Source organism: Oncorhynchus mykiss, chromosome 19 (assembly GCF_057628025.1).
Source record: "Oncorhynchus mykiss isolate SJ-2025 chromosome 19, ASM5762802v1, whole genome shotgun sequence".
NCBI lineage: Eukaryota > Metazoa > Chordata > Actinopteri > Salmoniformes > Salmonidae > Oncorhynchus > Oncorhynchus mykiss.
Window position 1 is genome coordinate 44,533,504 of NC_143040.1, and position 26,241 is coordinate 44,559,744.

Consider the following 26,241-nt stretch of genomic DNA (forward strand, 5'->3'; position numbering starts at 1 on the left):
AAGGCTGGCCCATTAATTTTCAATGAAACCTAGACGGGGGCAAAATTCTACCCAGGCGGAGCGGTCAGTGGTGCTCATGCCCATGGAAGCAAAGCAGCCGAGGGGGAGAAAATAGGATTCTGCTCTATTTTTGAAGCAGTGCTGTCGTTGTTGACCAATCCCAGTAGAAAACGTTGCCTGCGTGGTAATACGCATGTCCAACAGCAGCACCAGCTCACTTACCCACTCTAGCTAGCTAACACTATCAGTTTACAGAGTCACGTTTGAACAAAAATAATTGTTTTCTAATCCATTTGGGATGAATAATTTATGTTGCATGTAAATACGTTTTCATGCATTCTTATAGTCTTATACCGATGATTTATTCGCACGTTGATAATGTTTGTTGCTATGTTCACCGGTGGCTGTCGCCCTCGTGTGTGAAGGCACTAGCAGCTTTGACTAGAGGCACAAGTGGTGTACTACGCGGGGTACTATAGGTGATATTCCGCTGGCTGTCTGAAAAGGGTTAAAAAACGATTTATTTTTATTTTTAAATAATGCTTGAGCCACTCATTTTTCAGGAGATTAGCTTTAAAACAGAAAATAACAAAATATCTGCAGCCAAGAGGGCGTTTAAAAACTTTAGTTAAGACCCCGCAATTGGCCACGCCCACTACCGCCCCTACGCTAACCTTTTTTATTTTACCTATATTTAACTAGGCAAGTCAGTGAAGAACAAATTCGTATTTACAATGACAGCCTTGGAACAGTGGGTTAACTGCTTTGTTCATGGGCAGAAAGACAGATTTTTTCCTTGTCAGCACAAGGATTCGATCTTGCAACCTTTCGGTTACTCGTTCAACACTCTAACCACTAGGCAACCTGCCACCCCAACATTGCCACAGCTGCTGAAAACAACCCAAGGGGAAACACTGAATGTGGTATGAATGCCAGGAGAAGGAAAGTGATGCATTTTTTTCTCCATTTAAAATCATGATTTAATAAAATATTTTTTTAAAGGAGAGAGAGGCAGGGTCTGTGTCCTTTTATTCTCCCTTTGTATGATGGGAGTACGCTAATAAATGTATATGTTAAGATGAGATCTTTCATATAAACCCCCCCATCACACTCATAAAACCCCCCTCCCCCATTCAAAACACAAACCTGTTAAAGATATATTTTCGGACGAGTAATGAAGGGGAGAAATTAATGGAAGGGGCTATTTTTATGTCGAGCACTGCTCCTGGATAGATGGATGGAGAAAACATGTGTTCACTGATAAACACGGCCATTAGGGCTCGATGTGATGCGCAGTTTCCATTTAGCCCAATTAGTTCTCATCAATAAAGACCCAGCATCCATCTCTCGTAATACAATGAGATAATACTTCAAAGACATCAATGCAATGGGAAAAGCCATCAGAAAAAGCTGCTTCGGAAATGAATCTAAGTAAAGTAATTTAAGTGAAGTGTTGTGAAAATGAGGTGGATGAGATTATAGAGAGAGAAACAGAGAGACAGACAAACGGACACAGAGACAGAGAGAGAGAGAGAGAGATGAACAGAGAAAGACAGAGAGAGAGGGAGATAAACAGAAAGACAAAGAGAGAGAGTGCGAGAGAGAGAGTGAGATAGCTGGACTATCTAGTCTAAGCTGATTATACTAAATCTGACGGGCTGAGAGACAAACAAGGCTTGTGGTAGCAGTGACACAGAATGCAGTTTCCCACTATCTGAATTTAGCACAGTACCTAGAACAAGCTAGGAAAACAAGCCAAAGCCGACAACAAGCTAAAGTTAAATCATCACATACCCATCCTCTACCTGAATCTACTGGATCTCTAAAACATTGTCATCAAATGTCACAGTTCTCTAAAGTAATACCTACAGAATAAAGCTATTTCATTATAAAAACTTAAAATCAACTGTAAACTATGATTTTGGTTGTTCAGTAGGGCACACTGTAGCAAAACTTTTTGAAACGGTTTGAAATGGAAACTGAAAATGGGCTTTTCATCTTGGACAAGGTAGTACAGCACCTCGCTTTCACTCAGTTTCAAAAAGTTATCTCCTGCTTCATGCCCTACTGAAAGGACCCTAGTTTGTGGTGTGGTTGGTCTTTCTTTCACCTCTTCTCCCAGGAGTTCATGCCCAGGATGTTGAGTAGCAGCCTGCAGTAGTAAAAGGCGGACTGGGGCCTGTGGGGCTCCGGCTCCCCCTGCTCCACAGCCCTCATGTTCAGCCCATTCCCCCTGTGCACCGCAAAATCCCTCTCCTCAGCACACTGCTTCAGGATGGCATTGATCACGTCGTTCTCCTGCTTCTCCGAGACGCAGACAGGGGGCGGGGCGGGGATGTTGAGGGGGGCACCGGCACGCTGCAGACACTCGGGGCTGGAGTAGCCCAGGTACTGCAGCATCTCATCTAGAACGTCATCTTCTAGTAGGGAGTCCCACGACGGAACCACCTCCCGACACACACGCTTGGCCTGCGGGGCCATCAGCTCCAAGGCACCTTCCTCCTCCCCCTCTTCTTCCTCCTCCACAGCCTCCCCCTGCTCCTCCTCTCCCAGTTCATCCTCTCCCAGCACCACAACCACCTCTTCTTCTTCCTCCTCCTCCTCCTCCTCCTCCAGTGCAGCCCCCTCTTCCCTCTCTCCAAGCTCCCCTGCTCGGTTCTTCTCCCCATCTGTATTTGTTCTCTCTGTAGGTCTTTTACTGTAGAGGTGCAGGGGCTGGTTAGGAGCACCACAGTGAGGCGGGCCGTACAGTACAGCCGAGTCCCACGAGTGTTTGCCGGAGATATCCCTAACAATAACCCTCACACAGGCGCTGGTCGTGGTGAGGCCTGCAGACATCCCACCTCCGGGCACACCGTCCTCAGCCCGGATCTGGAGACAGGACAGGAGGGTGGTACCATTCAGGACAAAGAACTGTAGGTTGGGCCCATCGAAGAGCTCTGGGGCGAGGTCAGGGCTCTCGCTGTAGGGGTTGTCCATGTTCTCACAGACATGGCTGGTCAAGGTGGCAGGGCCTCCAGACATGGGGTAGTGGCCAAGGTGGTTGACGAGGTGGGTGATGACTGTCCTGGCTGCGATGGAGATCAGACCATGCTGGATACGGCTCCGCACTACAGGGAGAGAGGAAGAATAAGGAGATAAAGAGAGGAAGAGCTCCACAATTAGAACAAGGGGTATGTATTGGAATCTGTTTGATGTTGACATTTCAAGGCCAGTGTCAATAAACAGAAGAGATAGAAAAAGAGAAGTCAGCCAGTCAGTCAGCCAGTCAATAACATGTAGGTATCAGCTCATCCCAGTGGGACCAGGTATTTGTAGTGTCAGAGTTTATCTCCAACAGAGTGTAGAGGGATGAGGGAGAGGACTCTGTCTGTGGAATCTAGCCAATCAAAGCGCATTTAGGGTATGATGAAGAAATCAAGGTCTGTGTAGTAGAGCGCTAGATTCCAGTTAGAACACTAGATACCTCAATGGCGCCAACTGTGTGGCACCATGCAGAGAACAAGCCAATGCCATCACACTCAGTGTGCTAGCAGCCATCCCTTTGCAATAAGCATAATTACAGTCCCACAGAGCTGCACAAACCCTGAGCGAGCCATTACAGGGAAAAAAAGAATGTGCCTATCGACAGAACATGATGATAGGTTTCTCTCCAACAAAATCGAAGGTGCCCTTTCAGGTACAGGTCTCTCTTGCATAAGCTATTTTGATCTCAATGGAGGCAAACCTGTATAAATAAAAAGGTAACATCTTCCCTTCCCTCTCTCCATCCAGCCATCCTCGGCCACACCAAAAGAAAAGGAGTGAAATAAACAAATAAATGGATAGATAGAGGACCGGAGAGAAAGACAGTTAGTTGCTAACAACTTTGGAAGGAAAGCAGCATGCCTCACAAAGTGCTCCAATGATTAGTCATTTTCTACTGATGGAAAAAGCTGCAGGTGCCCAGGTACAGAGGCTCCCTGCTGCTCTGAATCTAACACAGGAGTCAGGACACAGAGGAACCTAGCTGCATTCACATCACATTCAGTCCTTAGCACCGCTACCTTTAACAAGCCAGGCCACACCTAGCACTGATATAGTGGTACCCTCCATTAGTCACCATGATGAAGAAGGCTACAGACATAACAGGGCTAGGCCAGATCTGAGGCAGAGCAGGCACACTGACTGGACTCAGGTCATCCATTTTCCCTCTCCTCATCAGATAGTTGGTACGATTTCAGTGGGGCGACAAAAATGTCAGGATCGGAATAATGGTAATAACATGGTTATAGTTACTTTGTAGTGTAAAGTGCAACCAAGACATTTCTAAAAAGGGGCTTTTGAATATCCACGAGGTTATATGGACTAAAACACGAGTAGGATATGTAGAGATGACAATGTGACTGAGAAAAGGAGAAATAGCAACAGAACAGGTAGTGTTCTTACCCTCGGTGACCGGCTGTAGTTTGGAGGAGCGTTCTGAGTCAGGGGAGTGGAGGGGCTCTGGTTCCTTCAGACTCTCCAGCAGCAGGAAGGGGTCGTAGTCAGGACTGGTCAGGTCTGACAGGTTCATGGGGAAATACCTGGGGCTGTTGAAGTTCTGGGCCCCATACACACAGCCATGCAGCACCTGAGTAGAGAAGGGAAGAAAGGGGAGATTGGAGAAAGCCCCAAGAAATCAATCAATTAACACTACCGTATTTCACACGACTGTAGTATTCTATAGAGAGAAAAAGAAAGAGAGAAAGTAATTAAATTATCTGCCAATCCCGTGCGTTTCCATGGAGACAGAGAGGGTGGTAATGGGAAGAGAGAATGTTGTGATTGAGTGCTGACTACCGAGGACTGACTACTGAGCAGTGAGTGAGTCTGGGTGCACTGAGTGCCAGCTGTGGCATGCATTAGGAAGGAGTCCCCCCAGTCTGTATTAAAGATGTAACGAAGCAGTCCTGAACTGTTCCACCATTAATGACTTCAGAGAAAGACAGACACCCTGCCACAGAAAGCCTCTGCTAATAGCTCCATTACTAAAAAAAAAAAAAAAAAACTAAACACAGAGAAATACTACTACATGGTTTGTGTTCAACACCCCCACTATATGCTGCTGTCAAAGTGAAGCAGAGATCCCTGCTAGCATATGTACAAATCAAATCGAATACGTCAACATTACAGTTGAAGTCGGAGGTTTACATGCACTTAGGTTGGAGTCATTAAAACTTGTTTTTCAACCATTCCACAAATTTCTTGTTAACAAACTATAGTTTTGGGAAGTCGGTTAGGACATCTACTTTGTGCATGACAATTGTTCTCAGACAGATTATTTCACTTATAATTCACTGCATCACAATTCCAGTGGGTCAGAAGTTTACATACACTAAGTTGACTGTGTCTTTAAACAGCTTGGAAAATTCCAGAAAATAATGTCATGGCTTTAGAAGCTTCTAATTTACATAATTGGAGTCAATTGGAGGTGCCTCTTTGCTTGACATCATGGGAAAATCAAAAGAAAATCAGCCAAGACCTCACAAGTCTGGTTCATCCTTGGGAGCAATTTCCAAGTGCCTGAAGGTACCACGTTCATCTGTACAAACAATAGTACGCAAGAATAAACACCATGGGACCACGCTGCCGTCAGACCGCTCAGGAAGGAGACGCGTTCTGTCTCCTCGAGATGAACGTACTTGGTACAAAAAGTGCCTTGTGAAGATGCCGGAGGAAAACAGGTACAAAAGTATCTATATCCACAGGAAAACGAGTCCTATATCAACATAACCTCAAAGGCCGTTCAGCAAGGAAGAAGCCACTGCTCCAAAACCGCCATAAAAAAGTCAGACAATGGTTTGCAACTGCACATGGGGACAAAGATAGTACTTTTTGGAGAAATGTCCTCTGGTCTGATGAAACAAAAATAGAACTGTTTGGCCATAATGACCATCATTATGTTTGGAGGAAAAAGGGGGAGGCTTGCAAGCTTAAAAACACCATCCCAACCATGAAGCACAGGGGTGGCAGCATCACGTAGTGGGGGTGCTTTGCTGCAGGAGGGACTGGTGCACTTCACAAAATAGATTGCATCATGAGAAGGAAAATTGTGGATATATTGAAGCAATATTTCAAGACATCAATCAGGAAGCTTGGTCGCAAATGGGTCTTCCAAATTAACAATGACCCCAAGCATACTTCCAAAGTTGTGGCAAAATGGCTTAAGGACAACAAAGTCAAGGTATTGGAGTGGCCATCACAAAAGCCCTTACCTCAATCCTATATAAAATGTGTGGGCAGAACTGAAAAAGCATGTGCGAGCAAGGAGGCCTACAAACCTGACTTAGTTACACCCGCTCTGTCAGGAGGAATGGGCCAAAATTCACCCAACTTATTGTGGGAAGCTTGTGGAAGGCTACCCAAAACGTTTGACCCAAGTTAAACAATTTAAAGGCAATGCGACAAAATAAATAAAAGCTGAAATAAATCACTCTACTATTATTTTGACATTTCACATTCTTAAAATAAAGTGGTGATCCTAACTGACCTAAGACAGGGAATTTTTACGAGGATTAAATGTCAGGAATTGTGGAAAAACTACGTTTAAATGTACTTGGCTAAGGTGTATGTAAACTTCCGACTTAAATTGTATATATTGTCTTGAAGCCAATCAATTCACAACGCTACTTCAGAAAGCTCACATAGAAAGTTCAATTTTTGGATTGGGCATACCTTATAGATACAGCTGAGGACAGACTTGTCTGGCTTGTCCTTGTGAGGGCTGAGTGTTTGGACTGGCTGCAGCAGAGTCTTAGGAGGCAGGGCCATCACCCAATCCAGGAGGCACAACAGCAGAGACACCACCAACTAGGGACAGACAGGCCACAACAAATACAGTTTGATTACATCAATAAACAGAGAACAAAATACTGGATCATGACAGAAAATGAATTGTGCTTCTGCAAAAAAACATGTCAGGCCAGTGCTGTAAACAGAAAACTAGCAGTAACGTTGTATTATTAATAGGTCTCCTTTTGACTAGGAGAGTTGTGTATGAGGTGAGGTGACATACCCTCTTGTCTGGTTCATGAGGTGAAGATTCTGTGGTGGGGAGCAGGTGAGTGACGGTCGCTATGAGGATCTGAAACAAGAGTTAAAACAAAATTGAAAGCAAAAAGATACGGTATTGTTTTGTAATTTAAGAAGGATACTCTTGAAAAGCTCCAGGAATAATTTCCATATCTTAACGCATAAATAAAATGGACACGCAAATTTACCTCAACTATTTTCTTTGGAGTGTCTGGGGGGAATTTCTGAAGGTCATCGACATAGTTTATGAGCAAGTGCAGAATGTCGGAGGCCACCAGCGCAACAGTTTTATTTGGAAACTGAAAAACAAAAAACAGACAAAAACACACTGACTACTCTCAGCAGATGTAGTGTGGGATGGGCAACTTGCGGTCCGCGGGCACCCCCCCCCCCCCTTTTGTAGGTCTGCGGATCAATCTCCCCCCGCCAAAAACACATAAAAAACATCTCAACTTACTGTTGAGAGTTAGAATAGTAGAATACACAATGTGCCATTTCGAAATGTGGCTGCATCAGCATTTTCTCACTTGTTTTGTCAGTAAATGACAGCCACTTAATAAGCCCTTGTCAGCTAACATTTTGTAGATTGTAGTGAAAATGGTTGAATTAGTGAACCAGCAGCCATTGATTTTGTTAAGTCACTCACTTAGATATCATATTAAAAACTGCAAACATTTCTCTCCACCCTATGGCATAATTTCTAGAATTGCATGAAATTAGTTATAAAACTGCTAAATCTTCTCTCCGCTCATTGGCAAAATGGTAGAATTGCAGCAAACTTGCTATAAAACTGCCTCCCCCAACACAACTTGACTTAGGGCCCCCAAAAGTCTAAGGCTCTGACTGCATATGTGGGTATGGATGTGGGTACGCAGACCCACGAGCCACTGCAGCCCCTCATGATGAGTTAGATTTTTTTGTGGCCCCCACCCCCCATCAAAGTTGCCCATCCCTGGTGTAGAGCCAAGCTGACAGGAGAAAAACAGCACATTGTGTCAGAGACTGTCTTGATCTGTGATCAGGATTAAGGTGTGGATGAGCCTAATTCTGCTGACTGGAAGAGGCCCAAACACTCATTGAGAGGGAGGGTGGGGGGCTCGACCCTCCTCTCACTGTGAGAGGTGTAGGCTGAAGAGGCTCTGCTATTCCCTCCTCCTCTTTCTGGCACCATCTTAATTGCTTAAAAATCTCCTCCCTTTCATCTTCACCAATTGGAAAAGACTTGATAGGTGAAAAGGTGACAGGCTTTCACCTGGTCAGTTATTTCAGATCAGTGCAATAAAGGAAAGGAGGTGGAGAGGACAGACATTTTAGACAATTGAGCAAGAGCCATTGTGACTGTGTGTGAGGGGCTCAGGGAGACGACCCTCCTTTCCTTCTCATTGTGACCCTGGCTCAGGAAGACTGCAGAGTGCTTCTCCAGACCAGCAGTGCCAATGCCCACACAAAACAATGGGCCGGATCACCAGCCATCCCATTTGATTGGATAACAGTATGGACAGGAGGAGGGAGAGAAGGGGGGGCCGTTTGGCAAGCGCCCTCATTTCAGACGATAGAAATATAATAATTCCTTGAGGTCGGTGGAGCATGCATTCTTCACTGGATTAGCCTTCTGTCTGAGGAGAGTGGAGCGCAGTGGAGAAGCCAAACATGTTGACAGTCGGGCCAGATTTAGCTGGGTTAGAGTTGGGTGGTGTGAGTGTGTGGGGGGGCCCAGACCAGACGGTAGTGTCAGTAAGCTTCTTCTGGCTACTCAGTGCAGCCCATCGCTCTCTCTCTCCAGGCAGGCTAAAACTAAGTGTGCCAGTAAACACCACACAGACCAGGGCAGGCCACAGGGAGACTGCTGCTGCTGTGCTACTTCTAACCAGGGACTGCAACAGAACACTTCCCATGGCAAGGGATGAAGGCAAGGCAACACATTTCAAAATTCAAGTCATTGTGCATGGCAGATGATGCCAAAAGCACCAAGGTTATGGGTTCAATTCCTGCAGCGATCACATCACAGAACTATTAGTCACTTTAGACAACAGCGTCTGCTAAGTAAAGTGGCATATTATATATAGCTACCTTCAGAGTGACACAGATGACGTTGAGGGCTTCTTTGATCTGAGTGTGTTGGGTGCCGTGGACCAATTCCTCACACAGCCAGATACCCAGACTGCACAGGGCCACACACCTGACGGGGGCAAACAACATGACAACTATTCATTTCCTATTGGGCTGTTTTTTTTAAACAGACATCTTAGCCCATTATAAATTATGTCACATGTTAAAGTTGGTAACCCATAAACCCACATTAACACATACATACAGTGCATTTGGAAAGTATTCAGACTTCTTGACTTTGTCCACATTTTGTTACGTTACAGTCTTATTCTAAAATTGATTAAATCATTTTTTTCCTCTCAATCTACAGACAATAATGACATGTTTTAGAAATGTTAGCAAAATGTATAAAACATTTTTAAATATCACATTTACATAACTATTCAGACCCTTTACTTGGCACAACTTCTCCGCAGATCCTCTCCAGCTCTGTCAGGTTGGATGGGGAGCTTCACTGCACAGCTATTTTCAGGTCTCTCCAGAGATGTTCGATCGGGTTCAAGGCTGGGCCACTCAAGGACATTCAGAGACTTGTCGCGAAGCCACTCCTGCGCTGTCTTGGCTGTGTGTTTAGGGTCGTTGTCCTGTTGGAAGGTGAACCTTCGCCCCAGTCTGAGGTCCTGAGTGTTCTGGAGCAGGTTTTCATCAAGGATCTCTCTGTACTTTGCTCCGTTCATCTTTCCCTCGATCCTGACTAGTCTCCCAGTCCCTGCCGCTGAAAACATCCCCACAGCATGATGCTGCCACCACCATGCTTTACCGTAGGGATGGTGCCAGGTTTCCTCCAGATGTGACGCTTGGCAATCAGGCCAAAGAGTTAAATCTTGGTTTCATCAAACCAAAGAATCGTGTTTCTCATGGTCTGAGAGTCCTCTAGTGCCTTTTGGCAAACTCCAAGCGGGACATCATGTGCCTTTTACTGAGGTGTGGCTTCCATCTGGCCACTCGACCATGAAGGCCTGATTGGTGGAGTGCTGCAGAGATGGTTGTCCTTCTGGAAGGTTCTTACATCACCAAAGAGGAACTCTGGAGCTCTGTCAAAGTGAACATCAGGTTCTTGGTCACCTCCATGACCAAGGTCCTTCTCCCCCGATTTCTCAGTCTGGCCGTGCAGCAAGCTCCAGAAATTGTATTGGTGGTTCCAAACTTCTTCCATTTAAGAATGATGGATGCCACTGTGTTCTTGGGGACCTTCAATACGGCAAACGAAATGTGGTACCCTTCCCCAGATCTGTGCCTCAACACATTCCTGTCTCGAAGCTCTACGGACCATTCCTTGGACCTCATGGATTGGTTTTTGATCTGACATGCAATGTCAACTGTGGGACCTTATGTAGACAGGTGTGTGGCTTTCCAAATCATGTCCAACCAATTGAATATATAAGGTGGACTCCTGTCAAGTTGTAGAAATATTTCAAGGATGATCAATGGAAACAGGATGCACCTGAGCTCAATTTCAAGTCACATAGCAAAGGGTCTGAATGCTTATGTAAATAAGGTATCCGTTTATTTTTAATACATTTGCAAACATTTCTAAAAACCTGTTTTTACAGTCATTAAGGGGTATTGTGTGTAGATTGATGAGGAAAAACATTAATTTAATCAATTTTAGAATAAGGCTGTAACGTAACAAAACGTGGAAAAGGGGAAGTGGTCTGAATACATTCCAAATGCAATGTAAACGCTTAATCAACTGGTAATGTCATTGTCAGTCTGACCTTGTATGAGACGAACAGGGACAATATGCTATGTAGACTACAGTATAACCAAGGACTGTTTTAAATGTCACCACAGACAAAACAGTGACACCCTCCTCCCCATTCCCTCACGTCCAGCCCCCCAGGTCTCTCAGTATTTAGCTGTCTAACACCGTGGCACTGACACCCAAACTAGCACCTCTTTCACCAAGGGGGCCAGGTCCTGCAGAAGACAGAGACTGTCCACCAAATAGAACCCTACTCCATAGAAAAGTGTCAAATTTCTGACCAGGGCCCATAGGGATCTGGTCAAAAGTAGTGCACTATATAGAGAATAGGGTTCCATTTGGGACACAGAAGGCGGCAAGGGGAGAACACTACTACTCACTCCCCCATAAGCCTACAGTCAGTGGATTACTTCAGATGACACTTGGCTTAATCTGTCTGTCTGGCTAGGTTATAGTATGGATGACCAGACAAATCTGACAGCATTGATTATTTCCCCCTCCAAAACCCGAGCTCTCATGGCCTATTGTCTGCCACAACCATTATCACCATTATTATTACATTAATCTACTGGGCAGATGTCTTCCTCAGGTCAGAGAGACAAACACTGCTTTACTGTCATATGCTAGTAACCTACCTCACAACTGTCTATGTATGTTTTCGTATAATCTATGTCAGTGATGTAAATGTTGATTGTCGTTTAATTCAAGAGCTCGAGACGTGAGAAAAAATACCTGGCTGGGGCTGAAGGCTCATCTCTTGCTGAACTCAGGATGTGTTTGATGATGTGTTCCTAAAACAGAGAACAGAGTCAATCAATCGACAGATGAATGTACGAATCAGACGGTTTTATTCCCCGGGCTCCAGCAAAATCTGTAGGTCTGCTGAAAACACAGATGCACACACATACAAAACAGACTCCCTATTGGCTGAATTAACCAGTGCTTTGTCATTCATAGCCAGACCCAGGCTATCAGATGCCATCGTGTGAAAGTCTCTGTCCAAATATGAAACGCTCTCATGCATGGAATTAGCTCTTTAACCAGCAATCAACCAAAAGCGGCCCAATAACAACAAGGTCCTGTGAATGGGCGCCTGTGGCATAGCTAATCACCCATTAGAGAGTTAGCTAGGCTGGCGTTGATGCTCCCTCAGCACCACAGGGATAGAAAAAAAAAAAAAAAAAAGGTAATTAGGTTTAATGTGTGTTTGATACAACATCAAACAGTATGTGGGTTAGGTGGTCTAACGGTTACTGGTGATTAGTGATGCCACCTCCAGGTCATTAATGCCCCTGTCAGTATTGGTAATAAACTCAACGCCCACTGCCCTTTGACAAACTCTGTCCCCCTCCTATCTTTTCAATATACCCCTCTCTCTGACCATCTTGTAAAATGGTACAAAATGACCACTTCTCTGGAACCGGTTACTACAGGTTGAAGACCAGAGTTAAGCAACCACCCCACATGAGGACAGTTACCTTGACGTCTCTGAACTTGGTCATGACCACGTCAGCGGTGGTGGGGTGCAGGGCGGGCAGCTCCTCATACAGGTTAGGGAAACACACCAGAGAACCCAGCAGGATCTGAGCCTCCACCCGCGGGGCCTGACAGACGGACAGACGGGGTGTCAACTCACATCCACAGTTTAAATCCATATCACAACACTATCCTTTGCAATCCAGTCATGGGCAAACAGAAGATGACGGTGTTGAAACAGACTATCAAACTGTACTGGGGGGGGGGGGGTCAGTGTAGCGTGGTGCATTCAGAAGTGTGTCCAGATCACTTTTGCAGTCAAAAAGCAAGCCGAGATCTACCACTCAGATTTATATATTTTTTCATATATACTTAAAAGAAATGTAACATGAACCTAATAGAAACAGTTCTGTAGGAATGAGGTTTGGGCAGTAGGCCAAATAGATTATCACAGCATATTGGCTATACGCCTGGCCTGACAATATTGTTATTCTCAAACCATATTATATTTAAAAACTAGAGCTTCGATAGCAACATATAATTCCCAGTTGGATCTCATCACTAGCCTATGTCAATCTACTATCACCAATCTACCATGCTGAAGACAGCCTACGGTTTCCTATGCACTTGAATGAGAAGCGCGCTTCAATTACCAAAAATTGCTCTATTTAATTGTGACCATCAAAACTGTTTTTAACACGCGATTGCCTTTAGAATTGTTGCGCAATGAGTGGGCTTATAAAAGTACGTTTCACTTCACAATAACAGCACTTACAGTTGACCGAGGCAGCTCTAGCAAGGCAGAAATTTGACAAACTGACTTGTTGGAAAGGTGGCATCCCATGACGGTGCCATGTTGAAAATCACCGCGCTCTTCAGTAAGGCCATTCTACTGCCAATGTTTGTCTACGGAGATTGCATGGCGCTTGATTTTATACACCTGTCAGCAAGAGGTGTGGCCGAAATAGCCGAATCCACTCATTTGAAGGGCTGCCCACATACTTTTGTATAAATAGTGTACTACATAGCCTACTCCGGCTGTAAAGTGGTGCCATTAACTCAAAATTGAGATGTGATAAATTATATATTCACAGACAGCTGTAACTCCCCTCTGTCAGAATGTCATAATAATAATGTTTTGTATTTTTATTGTGAACCAAAAACTAAAGTGACCAGCTAAAAAAAACTATTCATTGGCGCCCAAGCTAAGACTTAAAAATTGGTGTCGCACTGCCAAGTCAAAGGGTCGCAAATGAGTATGTTTTGGTGACAGTTTTGAGCCCTGATCATTTGTGTGTATATGGAATCAGAGAGGGTGAATGGTGGTGACGTTCTCACGTTGAGCGAAGAGCAGGCTGTGACTCTGCTGGCTGCGATGATAAAGTCCAGGATGAGCATGGTGGCCCCAGGAAGGCCGACGCAGAAGAACCGAGGAGAACAGTGCTTAATGATGGTATTCACTATGTCCTGAGAAACACAGAGAGTGAGAGTGTTACAGAGAGAGAGGGAGACCAATATTCACCATGACGCGAGGAGATTGGCAGATTGCCACACACACACACACCTGGTCGACATGCATGAGGCCACAGTGCATGATGTTGTAGAAGTGTGTGAGGAAGTCAGAGTTGGGCGATACGTCCTGCCTCCTCTTCATGATCTTACAGATGAGCTTGTAGGCGTGCAGCTTTCCCTGTTTGTACCTCTCAGTCAGCATGGTCGCCTGTACAGTGAACAACAAGCAGTCACAGATACAAAAGTAGAAGTATAACTTTGTTCACTTTTACATCAGGGTCATGGTAAAAAGAATGCTCGCTTGCATCTGCGCATTTGTTTCCCTGAAATTCAGAGGATAACGCGTGAAGAAGTGAAGTGACTTTTCCAGAACGGATTATATAAGGGAACGGTGAGAGGTACGAACTTTGAAGAGCCAGGGGGTGAGGATCCGAAGGGGAGGGATGAGGACCGGGGGAGGAGGAGACGACTGGTTGTCCAGAGAGATCCCCAGATTATCTCTGATCTGATGCGAGAGAGAGAGAGAGACACAATGAATGATAAGAGGCGGAGAGAGAGAGGGGAGAGAGAGAGTGTGAGTGTCTTGTGTGAACCAGTCTGATGTGTGACGCGATCTAAGGGCCTGTCAATGTATGGAGTACACAGTCGGATTGGTACCCATATGATTCCCTACCTTGGCCAGGTTCTGCCACAGCTCACAGAGGTAGTCAAAGACCTGCGCGTGGATCTCTGGGTCCTTAATGGTGTTCACATCTCCCAGAATGCCTAGCATTCTCCGCCACATCACCGTGGCAACATCAGCGTGCCAACCGGTCAGCGAGCCACCAGCCATCACACTGGAGTCCTCTGTAGGGAACTCACTGGTTTCTGAGAGGATAGAAGAGGGATGGTACTTTTAGTATCCAAAAAGGCTGAGTGTGTTGTGCGTTAGGTGATGAGAGCAGTGTGTATGTGTATTACCCAGGTCATCTGGAGTCTGTACTACAGAGTGATGTAGTTTCTCATCCAGCTGCAGGTCCTTGTGCTGCAGAGCTACATGTTCAGAGGTCAGCGTGGCTGGGGACGGGGTCTGAGAGCGGGAACCCCCCAGGGAATGCATCGGGGACGCACTCTCTGAACCTGGAGGGAGTCAAAAACAAAGGAATGTAATTAATTAGGTAGTAATAATAGTTGATTGGATTTAATCCATATTTTTCCAGATGATTCAAGTGATTTTGTTAAGTAGGAAAGTCACTAAGATGTAGAAAAGGATGAGAGATGTGGACATTGAAAGGTGATGTATTCTGATTTGTTGATCTGCAGCTCTGACCTGTGATGGTGACGGTATCTGCAGACAGGCCAAGCTGGCTCAGACTACTGGTCTCTGAGTCAATGTGCAGGGTGGTGAGGCTGGACAGCTCCTGTTCCTCTGCAGTCTGGGGTACTCCTGCCAGGCTAGTGTTATCCTGGTCCAACGACCCCGCACCAACGCCATCTGGACCAAAGCTGAAATCTAACAGCGCCACAACGGTCAGAGAAAGTAGTCCTCCTCCAGCATGTCATGAGCAAGCTACAATCCACTGCTATGTTACTTAGTTACACCGCCATGTTTTTTTACACTGTGAGCGAGCAGCAGCCGTGGTGATGTCAGACTTACTTTCAAACTTGCAGTTGGCATACTGGAAGGCGCTAAATGAGTCCGATTGGCTGTCGGAGCTGATTAAGTCGCTGCTGCTGCCACTGGCGGGGGAGGTCCACTCGGAGGGCACGCCGGGGTCGTCCACGGGTCGTGTGGAGTTTTGACGGTTCAGGAGTTCTGGCAGGTCCTTAGGGATCTCCAGACTACCGGGGCTGCTGCCACGCCTGGTCATACCCTGCAAAGAGAGGTAGATAGGACATGTGAGTGAGAGAAAGGGGTAGAGAGAAGATAGTACTCTGATGTTAGGAATAAAATTAACACTCAGGGAGTATGAGCTGAGGACATTCACTTGCTCACTCAGCTGATAAACTAAGTGTGCGTGTGTGAGAGCATGAGATAAATAGAGAAAATAGAGAATAGAACGGCGACTTACAGAGGTGCCTCCCGCTCGCAGACGCTCTTGGATAAACTCGTCCATCAGGTCGCCAAAGTTTTGGCTGCTGTTGCCTGCGTCACTGGACACAGGCCGCATCTTCTGACAAGTTTCCTCTTTGTTGGCTGTGTTCAGGCAGAGAGCAAAGGACATGCACGTCACCCCACCGTTCTAGATACTGACACACACAGCACGACAACTAATAGCATCTTCATCTCACTAGCATACAGATCAACACAATAGCATTGGGGAAAAAAATCTTGAACGCATGTCCTTCTTATAGGCTGTGGAGAATGTTAAGTTCAGAAATGTGTGCCTGTGTAAAAGTATCAGTCCATACAGTAAGGTGACGGTGGTGTTGTATGTGATGTTATATAGAGAATAAGAATTAAGGTAACTGATGCACAAAGCTCAACAGAACAACCTTAAAGAAAAGCCAACCAACACAACAGGGTACAACCAGTGAAGCAATGCAGGAGTTACTCACATGCATTCCCAGAGAGAGGCCATGAGTACAGCACACCACAGAACAGAGATTAGTCAAGCTACGTTAACTCAACTGTGGTTAGGTGAGAGGGTAGCCAGTGTGTTAACTGGGTAGCCAAGATGTACTGAAAGATGAGGCAGCATACACAAAAAAAAGCCATGACACATTATTAAAACAGAGTGGTAGTGGTTATTATATGTACTTTTTCTCTCCGTTGGGCTGGATTGTCAGAGAGAAGCAGAGAGCAAAGAGTTTGTCCCCATCACGCCCTGAGACTTTCTCTGGTTAGTCTGAGCATCCAAATTGGTTTTAGTTCTAGTGACCTGCCATTTTTTTTAAAAAGTGTCTACTGCCCTAAGAAGCCACTAAATCTTTGCCTTAACTGTTAAAATAGTATCAGTAAAACCAAGGGGAAGAAAAAAGAAGAGACATGGTACTTTGCAGTAGTGTGTCATTGAGGTGACTCAAGAGGACCCAGCTTAAAGCTTTCCTGCCAGTTGGTGGTGCTGAAATCCTATTCTCCATCAGAAGGGCTATACTGCCTCCACCTGGTTGGAGGTATAATGACATGCCAGAGCATCAGCGCAGACTAGAGGACAGACACATTTCCCAGGCTAATGTTCCTGTATAAATGAAAGAAATTGACTTCAGAGGACATTATAATGCTACACTGTGTGTGTTATATGTCAATGTATTATTGTAAATTAGTTAGCCTGTTTTGGCCTGATGAGATTGTAGAATTGACCAGTGTGTGTGCGCAGTGAATGTGTTGTGCTGTATGGTGTTGTGTGATCTGAGGAGGCTGAGGGGGACGTGTGAGGCCGCATGCAGCATCCAGGGAAGGGGAGGGGCAGCAGAGATTTAGTCCCAGAAGCTGGAGGAAGAAGAGGAGGAGGGGGGAGCCGTCCCAGGAGGAGAGGAAGGGGGGCCTTCGGCCGGGCTTTGGTTCTTTTTTTGGATTGTGTCAGCTACAGTACTTTAAAACAGGAAACACAAAAAAAAGCTTCAATTCAATCCACATTCAGCAAAAAACTGTTAATTAAAAACGGAAAAGACGGAGGAGATAGAACGGTGGTGCTTTGTGTTTTTGTTTTGTCGTTTTGTTTTCCATGTTGTGGTAGTGCCTTGGAGCACAGCAACGCAACTGAAGTCTCACCTGGTGCTTTTCTTCCAAAATAGCCCAATACATGAGTGTACAGGTCCCTCAGGGGCGCCTCTGTGGCCCCGCCGGGGCCTTTGCTGTGCCGCTGGGGAGACGCTGAGCCGGAGGCGTGGGCCTTGGGCTTGGAGAGAGCATGGACCACAGATTTATACACACCGCCCAACAGAGCCCCCTGCTGCTGTCGAGAGGGACTGATCCCCGATTCCGCATCCTGGGATCTGGACCGGGTCCCACGGGGCCGAAGGGCAGAGCGCCCAAGACGGACACGCCCTTGCCCTGTCGCATGACCCCCCACTCCACTGGCCTCCCCATCAGGCTGCTCCCCGTTTCCGCTCACCCCCTCCCCTCCTGACCTCTCTTTACCCTTTGACCCACCCACTCCTGCCCCTCCAGACCCCCCCACTCCTACAGAGTGGCTGCTGAAGTGGCTGAGGCGGCGCAGCCTGGTCCTCCAGTGGGCCTCCTTGGAGTCTAGAGGGTTGTGGAACTGGACAGACTCTGTGGAGGGCCGGAAACTGACGTGCACCCCTCCCCCGTGGTGCTTTTTGAGCCTGCCCCGGACCAACCTGGGCTTGAGGGCATGGTGGAGAGAATGGGACTGCTGCAGGGGCTGAGGGGCTTGTAGGCCTGAACCTCCTGTCTCGTTATTATACTCACACTCTGTGGCATTCTGCCTGACCAAGTGGGGCTCCCCCCTATTCTCTGTGCCCTGAGGAGTTACCTGCTGGTCTAGACTAGAGCACCCCCTGCTGGCCAGCTCCCAGTCATCACTCTGCTCCAGACACTCATAAATGCTCCTCTCAGGAGGCTGCGGCTCTGCCTCTGCACTGTCCTCCTCTGCTGAGTCCAAGCTGCTCTGCTGCCTTACCTGGACCTGTCTCCTGACCTGCTGTGACCCTGACTGTACCGTCACAGCCACAGTGCTACCTTCCACAGCCTCACTAGGACCACCCCTCTCCCCCCCTCCACCTCCCTCCTCCAGGCTTCTTTGCATCAGATACTCCCTGAGAGAGCTAAGCAGGTCCTCCTCACCCTCAGTCCCCCCCCCTTCCTCTCTCTCGGAGGACTGGGTGAGGGTGGAGGAGAAGGAGGTTCCACCACACGTCCAGTCAGGGGCAAGGGGGCGGGGGCCTATCATCTGCCACAGGTGGTCATAGATGCTATCCCCCACCTCCAGAGAGGCCACGCTGCTACCTAGGGTAGTGGGGGGTTTGGGGGGGTGCAGGGCGTGGTGGTGGGGGACAGAGACAGCAGTGGTGGGGTGAGAGGGGGGGCTGTCAGGGACAGGAAGTGCACCTTTGACCCTCTCGGCGATGAAGGGCTCCATGATGTCGGAGGCGCTGCTGCTGCGGGGGAGCGTGGACCCCTGGGGGTCCAGATCGCCAGACGCCGAAAACAACTCTGAGGCCGGGGTATCCTCGCTCTGGGAGCAGTGGCGGATCCTGGGGGTCCGAGAGGCCATCGGGGGATCGTCCATGTCTGGACAGAGAGGGGGGGGGGGGGCACAGAGCACAGCTCACTGGAGATGGGTCCTACTAACTCTACATGCAGGAAATACAGCAATGGGAATGGAAACAGTAACATACACAACAATGTGGTCCAGCGATATGATCTTATATAGTTTGCAGACATGTCCATATGCAGCTTCTGTGGGCATTGCCAAATCAAATCAATTGCATGTCTATAATTGCCTATACATCTAATATATGTGTATAGGATTAGAGGATCAGGTGGTAGAAGGTAGGTGAGCTTGTATCAATGGTTTATTCTAACCCAATATCGCTGGAACCAGGAGCATCAAACGTGTTATGTATGCATGTTCATGGATACAAAAACAATGGTACACAAAATATGGCAAAAACAGCATTCCTTTTCATGGTTACTAAATGAATTTTTCAGTTGCATCAAATAATATCCATATCAAAAGACAAAACAGCTGCCACAGAGGAAACAGACTAATTAGAATACATCAATAATAGCAAATGAGAATTCATCCAAAAAAATCAGCTCTGGGTTGACAATATCTGTCATTTGGAGCAGATGTCATCAAAACCATACAATGATAGGGAATAGGGAGGCACACCAAACCACATGCAGGACAAACACTTACAAAAAAAACACCCCCAGAGTCTTGGCCTGAGAGAAATATCCTTTCAGTTGTTTATGAAATGGTGTGGCAGCAAACAAGAGCCCCCCCCCCCCCCCCCCCCCTCAAGACGAGCAGGCTGTGTGGAGTCGCAAGCATAGAAAACATTGCATACACACATATGCAAAGACAGACAAGAAGTACACACAGATAGTGAGTGAAGAAGTGAAGTTGGTGGAGATACAGATAGAGACACAGGTACAGGCGTAGAGTAGTGGGCTCTACCTGCCAGCTTGTCAGCTAGGGGAGTGAGGACAGAGTCAGGCAGGAGAGGGTGGTGGTGATGGACGAGGACAGGGGCACTTTTAGCGCTGCGGATAAAGGCTTGGGACAGGAGGCTGTCGCCCGTAGAGCAGCTACGCAGGGCTGAGGGACGGATGGCCGCCAATAGAGAGGAGAGAGAAGGGAGGGGAGGAAGGAGAGAAAGGAGGAGAGGAAGGAGAGAAAGGAGGGAGGAGAGGTGAAGGACCGGGGGGAAGGAAGAGAATAAAAGAACGGTAGGGGTCATCAAATAGAGGGACAGAGGAAATGGATAGAAAAGGGTGGAGTTTAGAAACAAGGGGAAGTTAAAAAGGGGGAAAGGAGAAGGAGAGAAGGTGAGAAAGTGAGGGGAAAAAGTGAAGACGGTGACAGCAAGGTAGAGAGCAGTGACCTTCAGAGAGAGGAGGACAAGGAAAAGGCAAAGGTGACAAGCTGCTGTGTGGAGGCAGGTGGCTGTCTGTCTGTGTGGTTGTCTGTGTGGTTGTCTGTCTCTCAGGAGCCAGGTCACAGAGCCCTCCGTAAGCCAACGCAATCCTCCTGCTCAGTTTAACGATTCTTCACTGGAGGACGCCTACACAGTACCGATTTCCCATTTCAATGATTATGTATAAATATCTAAAATAGGAATGACTTGCCTTGGTCAATTTGACGACAGTTAAATGGCAACATTGATCATCCCACCAAAACCTTACAATGTACCATGTATAGATATACTGGAACCATTACATACAGTATTTTAAACATAAACACCTTGACATGAGGTTAAGACAACCAACCCTCCAGTATATAGACATGTAGTATGATAAATATGATGGCTGTGAAACTAACCCCCAGTCTTCTGGCGTATGGTGTTCCTGGCCTTCTCCATGCCCGGAGAGCCAGCGGTGGTGGCACTGCGCTGCCTCATGGCTGCTGCCTGGCCGCTCCCACTCCCAGGCTGGTCCCTGCTCCAGCCCTTAGAGAACGAACGGTCCACAGCCATTTTCTGGCCCTCGTGAGCTCCCCCTAGTGACCAACACAGAGAAGGGAAAGATCGGGTACAGGTTGGTTCGTCTCTGTGGTGTTCAATAGAAAGGGAAAGAGAGGAAGAGCCAGAGAGAGTGGAAGCAGTGATAGAGTTGTACCTTTCCCTTTGTGTTTCTTCTGTTTCTGTTCGCTCAGCTTGTCCAGCGGCAGCTCGTTGAGGTCCAGACTGCAACATTTAAAAGGGGCCAGCACTCACTTAGATTCGGTTACAATTTCAACCTCTATTTAATATTATTTTATTTTCAACATGTCATAACAAAACCCTTTGGCTTTTGCCTTCCTCAGTGCGTGTGTGCGAGCACACGTTCTCTTCTGTTTTTACCTGTACAGGTTGCGGGCCAGAACCTTGGTGAGTGTCTCCATGGTGAGGGACCACTCTGTGACCAGCTCCTCCCAGCAGGTGAGCGAGGACAGCACGGCCAGCAGGTCGTCCCACAGCTCCCTGGAGATGTACACGTTCAGGTTCCCCTTGATCCACGCCACTATCAGGGTCTACCAGAGGAAGAGGCAGAAAGACTAGCATGAAAAGGAGAAACGTAATTTACAAACTTCCCTTTGTTAGGTTTCATGCGGAGGAAGTTTGTTGAGGTACCATGGCTCTTTCTCAAGTCTTTGCTCGATTCCTTGTGTCCTCCTCTTCCGTCATTTCCACAATTATTTTCAAATTGTCAGTGGGAAGCAAGGAGAGGATTCAAGGAATCAAGAGAAGACCATTGAGAAAGCACCCTCATGTGGTTAGTCACAGTATGTGTCCCGAATGGTTCCGTCTTCCCAATATGGTGCACTAGTTTTGACATCAGCCCCATGGGCCCTGGTGAAAAGTAGTGCACTATATAGGGAGTCATTTAGGGCACACAACTGTATGTTGTGAGTGCTACGCTGGGTACCTGAAAGACTGCCCCGGCCAGTCTCCCTGAGAGGGTCATGTTCTTCTTGCCGTGGGGCATGATTGAGGGAGGTCTCTTCATCACACATTCGGTTACCCTCAGCAGGACCAGCAGGATCTGCTCCCTGCACAGACAGACAGTCAGACGCACAGACAAGCAGATGCACCACAAGTGAGAAGTGGTCACATAAGGATATGTTGCCTCTCCACCTTGGCCCTAACCCTTCTGTAGGTATAAGGAAAAACATTTAAGCTCCCCCACTACACTGCTTATACCTGTCTAGTCCCCTCAGATCTGCAAACATTGAAGGGTTAGGGCTAATGGGAGTTGTGGGGAACAAATTGGGTCTGGCTGTAAATGTATGCTATGCTTCCTCATTAAAACCCATGGGCTGCTCAGTTAGTGTTGTGCTATACCATGTCTTCTGGTCCATGGTTTCATGCATGACCAGGCTGCGGTAGATGTTAAGGACTCTCTTGCACATGTCAACATGTTCCTCTAGCAGCATCTTCAGCTCGTTGGCTGGTTCCAGCAGAAACACATTGGCCGAGTTGGTGACAAACACCTGGGGTGGAAGAGAGAGGGAGATGGTGTTGAAGAAAGGCATGGAACTGGACAGTACCGGATGGAAGTTAGTGATTGTTACATAATTACTTAATATGGTTGCCTATTGTGCATAATGTGTGAGTTGGCCAATAGAACATACCTGAAGAGTGGGCTGAACACCTGCATGCACACTGTACTCCAGCAGCTCTTTCTCAGACACTTTATTCACCCTCTGAGAGGACACAGAAAGAAGCGCAAAGACACAACATGTTAGACTGAGAGACCATGAAGACATGATGTAGCCTGTCTCCCTCTTTGTCTTGAGGGTCGTGTTCATTACCAAATGTAAGAAAACGGACTGAAACTGAGTACCTGGACTCATTTTTGTCTTTAGTGTGCCCTAATGAATAGGTCCCTGGTGCATCCATCCTCACCCACCCATAGCCCTAGCTCCAGCCCTCACCTCTTCCTTCTCTGGGCCCTGCTGGGTTACAGGCTCCAGGTTAACCTCTCCGGCGGTGGAAAATATCCTCTCCTCCTCCGGCTCCCTCATAAACAAAGGTTTGTCCTCCTGGGCAAACCACTCCTGGTACACACGCACCACCTTCCTCATGGCTGCAGCCTCACACATTGGCAACAGGAAGGCCTGACGACAACACAACAACGTCACTGTGCTGGATTCAAATTGAGCAGACTTGTTTATCCTAGTGGCTCTCTGTGGAGCATACAGACCCACAATAACAGACCTTTACAGGGATATTTAGTGTGTAGAAGTACTAGTATATGTAGGGTCGTTCCATGAAATGAGTCCCTTTTGTGTAGTGTAACTTGGTGAAAACTTTGATTTCACCTAATTTCAACATTGTCATGAACAGCACGTTCAACTTATTAAGAAAACACGTTGATTTCCCAATCTCAAGGAGGTTAAATAAATACAAAAATATAATCTGTGCCTATTAAGTGTTAAATAAAGTAACCGGGTTGGCGATTTCATCTTAAATCTGCCATAAACCCCCTTGTGACATGGAAAGGAAGCTTGTGTGCAACAGGGAGGGGCAATTGAATGCAAGCTTCACAATAGCTTTTATTTAATTTTTTTTTTTTTACATTTCTAGCCTGTCTATCTATGAGTAATAGAGTTTACATTTTATGCTCGACCCACTCAGTTTTCCACCACCAAGAAAAAAACAAAGAGTAGAACCAGCTAACCTGCTTTTACACTATGATTTGACTATTAATGTTCAATGTTTTTTTGAAAACATATTTTTTTTTTAAATAAAAAAAATGTTTTAATCAGTTCACGTGACCTTAAAATGAGGGACAGGTTTTTGTGACCCTCCGATGAAGCATGAATCACATGAAATAAATCTTTAGAAATGACTTTGTCAAAGCAACAAACAAGGGCTTTCCACTAACCTCGTTTCCATCCAGTTTTTATGCGAATAAAGTCATACCGAAAAAAGAAACAAATCTGTGATGGAAACAGGAAGTTTCGGTACAATTGTATAAATGCTGACAGATCATTTGTTCGTTCGACATGGTGGTATCTTTTTGTATCTGTAAAATGATTAAGTAAGAAATGGCGGTGGCAACACCTTTATGCGGAAATATTGATATAAAAACCATCATCTCAAAGTTAACTTGGAGTCACGCGATATGGTGTGTGTGGTCCTCCCACTACAACTTGGGGAAACCATGCAGTTTATTCGGCTACAGAAGAAATAATTTATGATGAACTTCACAGTGTGGTGAAAGTGCACAGTGATCTTGATGCTCATTTGCAAAAGAATATTGAGGGTCTGATTCTGGTGACATGCTTGACTGACGATTGACAAATAAAACCCCATAATAATATAATAATCTCATTATGGAGACAAGCCTACCTGCACAGCATTCTCACACTGCATCTGCGAGCTGAGCGCACATACCAAGACCAAAGCAGGCACATTTGCTATATGCAGATTGACAAAAAAAGTACATTTTGTGTGCACTACGTAATCACGTACAGATTTTTCTTCTGCAGCAAGTCAGTTTGGTGGAAACAAACCACTGGTGGGAAAATGCACATATTTTCTTTATTTGGATTTTAGAATAGTTGCATGAAACCTAGCTAATGGTGGTGAACATTAAGACATCTGGGGGTTAAGTATCTTAAAACCTTTCTAGAAGTCACAGAAAGGGCACAGAGGTACATGTCAAACTGCTGAATTTTGGCACTTTCGCAAGTCCTCATTCATTTAAAGAAATCTGACCTACTGAATTTTCCATGTGGTTCATATTAAACGGCACTTCATTTAAAGCTGCAACATCTAACTTTTTGGGTGACATGAACAAATTCACATAGAAATGTGAGTAAAAGATCTGTCGTTCGCATTGATAGCAGGTCTAAGAAGCAGTAAATCTATTCCTATGCTTCCCGTTCATAAATAGATTTTTTACAATTCAATATTGGTGCACAATTTCTACTTAAAATATAACAAGGGACCAAAAGGGGATTTTGTTGGAATGACCCAGTAGTAGAAGAAGAAAGGTATTGATCCCAAGGACTAAAATGTATTTTTTACAAACAGCACCAGCCAAACACAATGTACTGTGTGAGTAGGTGTGCTGTACCTGTCGGAAAATCTCAGTGATGAAGTTGACATTGGTCCTGGAGGAACAGAGGACTCTTCTCACAACCTCCATGTCAGTGAGGTGCTCCTCGTCCATACTACACAGGCTGGAGGAGCTGGGCTCCCTCTCTGTCAGGGTGGAGGTGTTGGAGTGGGACTGCTCCTTCTCACAACCTATCCCTCCATCCAGGCTGTCTGCCCTGGGGCCCAAGTCATCCCCTAGCCCATGTCCCCGCCCTGCCAGCCCAGCTGCTGCCCTCTGGGAGACAACCAGAGAAACACAATCATCAGTGAACACCGTACAGCTTCGATAAGGCCTGGCAAATATATATGTAACAATGCATGTGTTGGAGATTCACTAGTATAACCCACAGACCGAGCAATATCACAACTCATAAGCTGTCCCAGAGCCCGCGTTTAATGTGAAGATTTAATTATGCTAACTCTTCATACCTCTTAACTTCCCTCAAGTGTGATGCTGGCATGACCTACATAGACGTTTTTTGGCACGCTCTCTCTATGATAACTAGACAGGGATGGAAAATATTGCATGGCATCAATTGTGGACCCGGGCTAGTAGAAATTGTTGTCCAGTAGCCCGGCTGCCATGTGCCCAAACGTTCCATCCATGTACCTACTATACATTGTGCTAACCCTGGCGAACTCTCCCCTCGGGTGTGTATATATAGTGACTACCTGGATGTTCTTTGGCACGCTCTCCCTCTCTCCGTCCACCCCGGGGATGTGTGTTCCAGTGTTGGAGCGTGGCTCCAGCCAGAAGGACACCAGCCAGCGGATGAAGATGACCCGGGCGTTGAGGAGGCTCTCCTTGGTACAGTACACTGCCTCGTTGGTCTCTGGGTCTTTCTTCACCACACTGTAGTAAGGCTTTGGTCTCATTGATGGAACCTCTGGGGGGGGGGGGGAGGAGACAGACAGAGAGGGTGAATAGAGAATAAGGATGTAACGCTAGTCCCCTTCTCACACCATTGTGCCACCCGTACTGTGCTGGCACTGATATTTTATTTCCAGCATGGTTTAAGCATATGGTCATATCAAATTGTATTGGTCGCATACACATATTTAGCAGATGTTATTGCGGTTGTCGCAAAATGCTTGTGTTCCTAGCTCCAAAGGTGCAGTCATATCTAACACACAACACAAAGCTAAAATGAAAAGAATGAAGATATGTATTAGGACGAGCTACG

General features: G+C 46.4%; 1 protein-coding gene across 13 annotated transcripts in view; it reads right to left on the reverse strand.

Annotated features, from left to right (window-relative positions):
* The window catches only part of LOC110497730 (ral GTPase-activating protein subunit alpha-1), an 80,673-nt gene that overhangs the window by 25,176 nt on the left and 29,256 nt on the right, over positions 1–26,241 (reverse strand). For 5 of the 13 annotated variants that reach the window (XM_036954705.2, XM_036954704.2, XM_036954707.2 and 2 more), the window contains exons 9-35: positions 25,730–25,944; positions 25,035–25,292; positions 22,885–23,067; positions 22,582–22,653; positions 22,292–22,440; positions 21,876–21,999; positions 21,311–21,480; positions 21,087–21,154; positions 20,791–20,967; positions 19,927–20,067; positions 17,550–19,034; positions 15,907–16,031; positions 15,492–15,708; positions 15,165–15,347; positions 14,816–14,974; positions 14,529–14,722; positions 14,262–14,360; positions 13,908–14,063; positions 13,682–13,810; positions 12,346–12,471; positions 11,600–11,658; positions 9,124–9,232; positions 7,242–7,352; positions 7,037–7,105; positions 6,697–6,831; positions 4,429–4,612; positions 2,111–3,110 (exon numbers count right to left, since the gene is read on the reverse strand). In XM_036954705.2, coding sequence (XP_036810600.2) covers positions 2,111–3,110; positions 4,429–4,612; positions 6,697–6,831; positions 7,037–7,105; positions 7,242–7,352; positions 9,124–9,232; positions 11,600–11,658; positions 12,346–12,471; positions 13,682–13,810; positions 13,908–14,063; positions 14,262–14,360; positions 14,529–14,722; positions 14,816–14,974; positions 15,165–15,347; positions 15,492–15,708; positions 15,907–16,031; positions 17,550–19,034; positions 19,927–20,067; positions 20,791–20,967; positions 21,087–21,154; positions 21,311–21,480; positions 21,876–21,999; positions 22,292–22,440; positions 22,582–22,653; positions 22,885–23,067; positions 25,035–25,292; positions 25,730–25,944 — 6,097 coding nt within the window. Of the gene's footprint in view, positions 1–2,110; positions 3,111–4,428; positions 4,613–6,696; positions 6,832–7,036; positions 7,106–7,241; positions 7,353–9,123; positions 9,233–11,599; positions 11,659–12,345; positions 12,472–13,681; positions 13,811–13,907; positions 14,064–14,261; positions 14,361–14,528; positions 14,723–14,815; positions 14,975–15,164; positions 15,348–15,491; positions 15,709–15,906; positions 16,032–16,830; positions 17,093–17,549; positions 19,035–19,926; positions 20,068–20,790; positions 20,968–21,086; positions 21,155–21,310; positions 21,481–21,875; positions 22,000–22,291; positions 22,441–22,581; positions 22,654–22,884; positions 23,068–25,034; positions 25,293–25,729; positions 25,945–26,241 lie in introns of those variants that run through there. The other 8 variants (XM_090211112.1, XM_036954710.2, XM_090211113.1 and 5 more) reach the window with 4 other exon arrangements.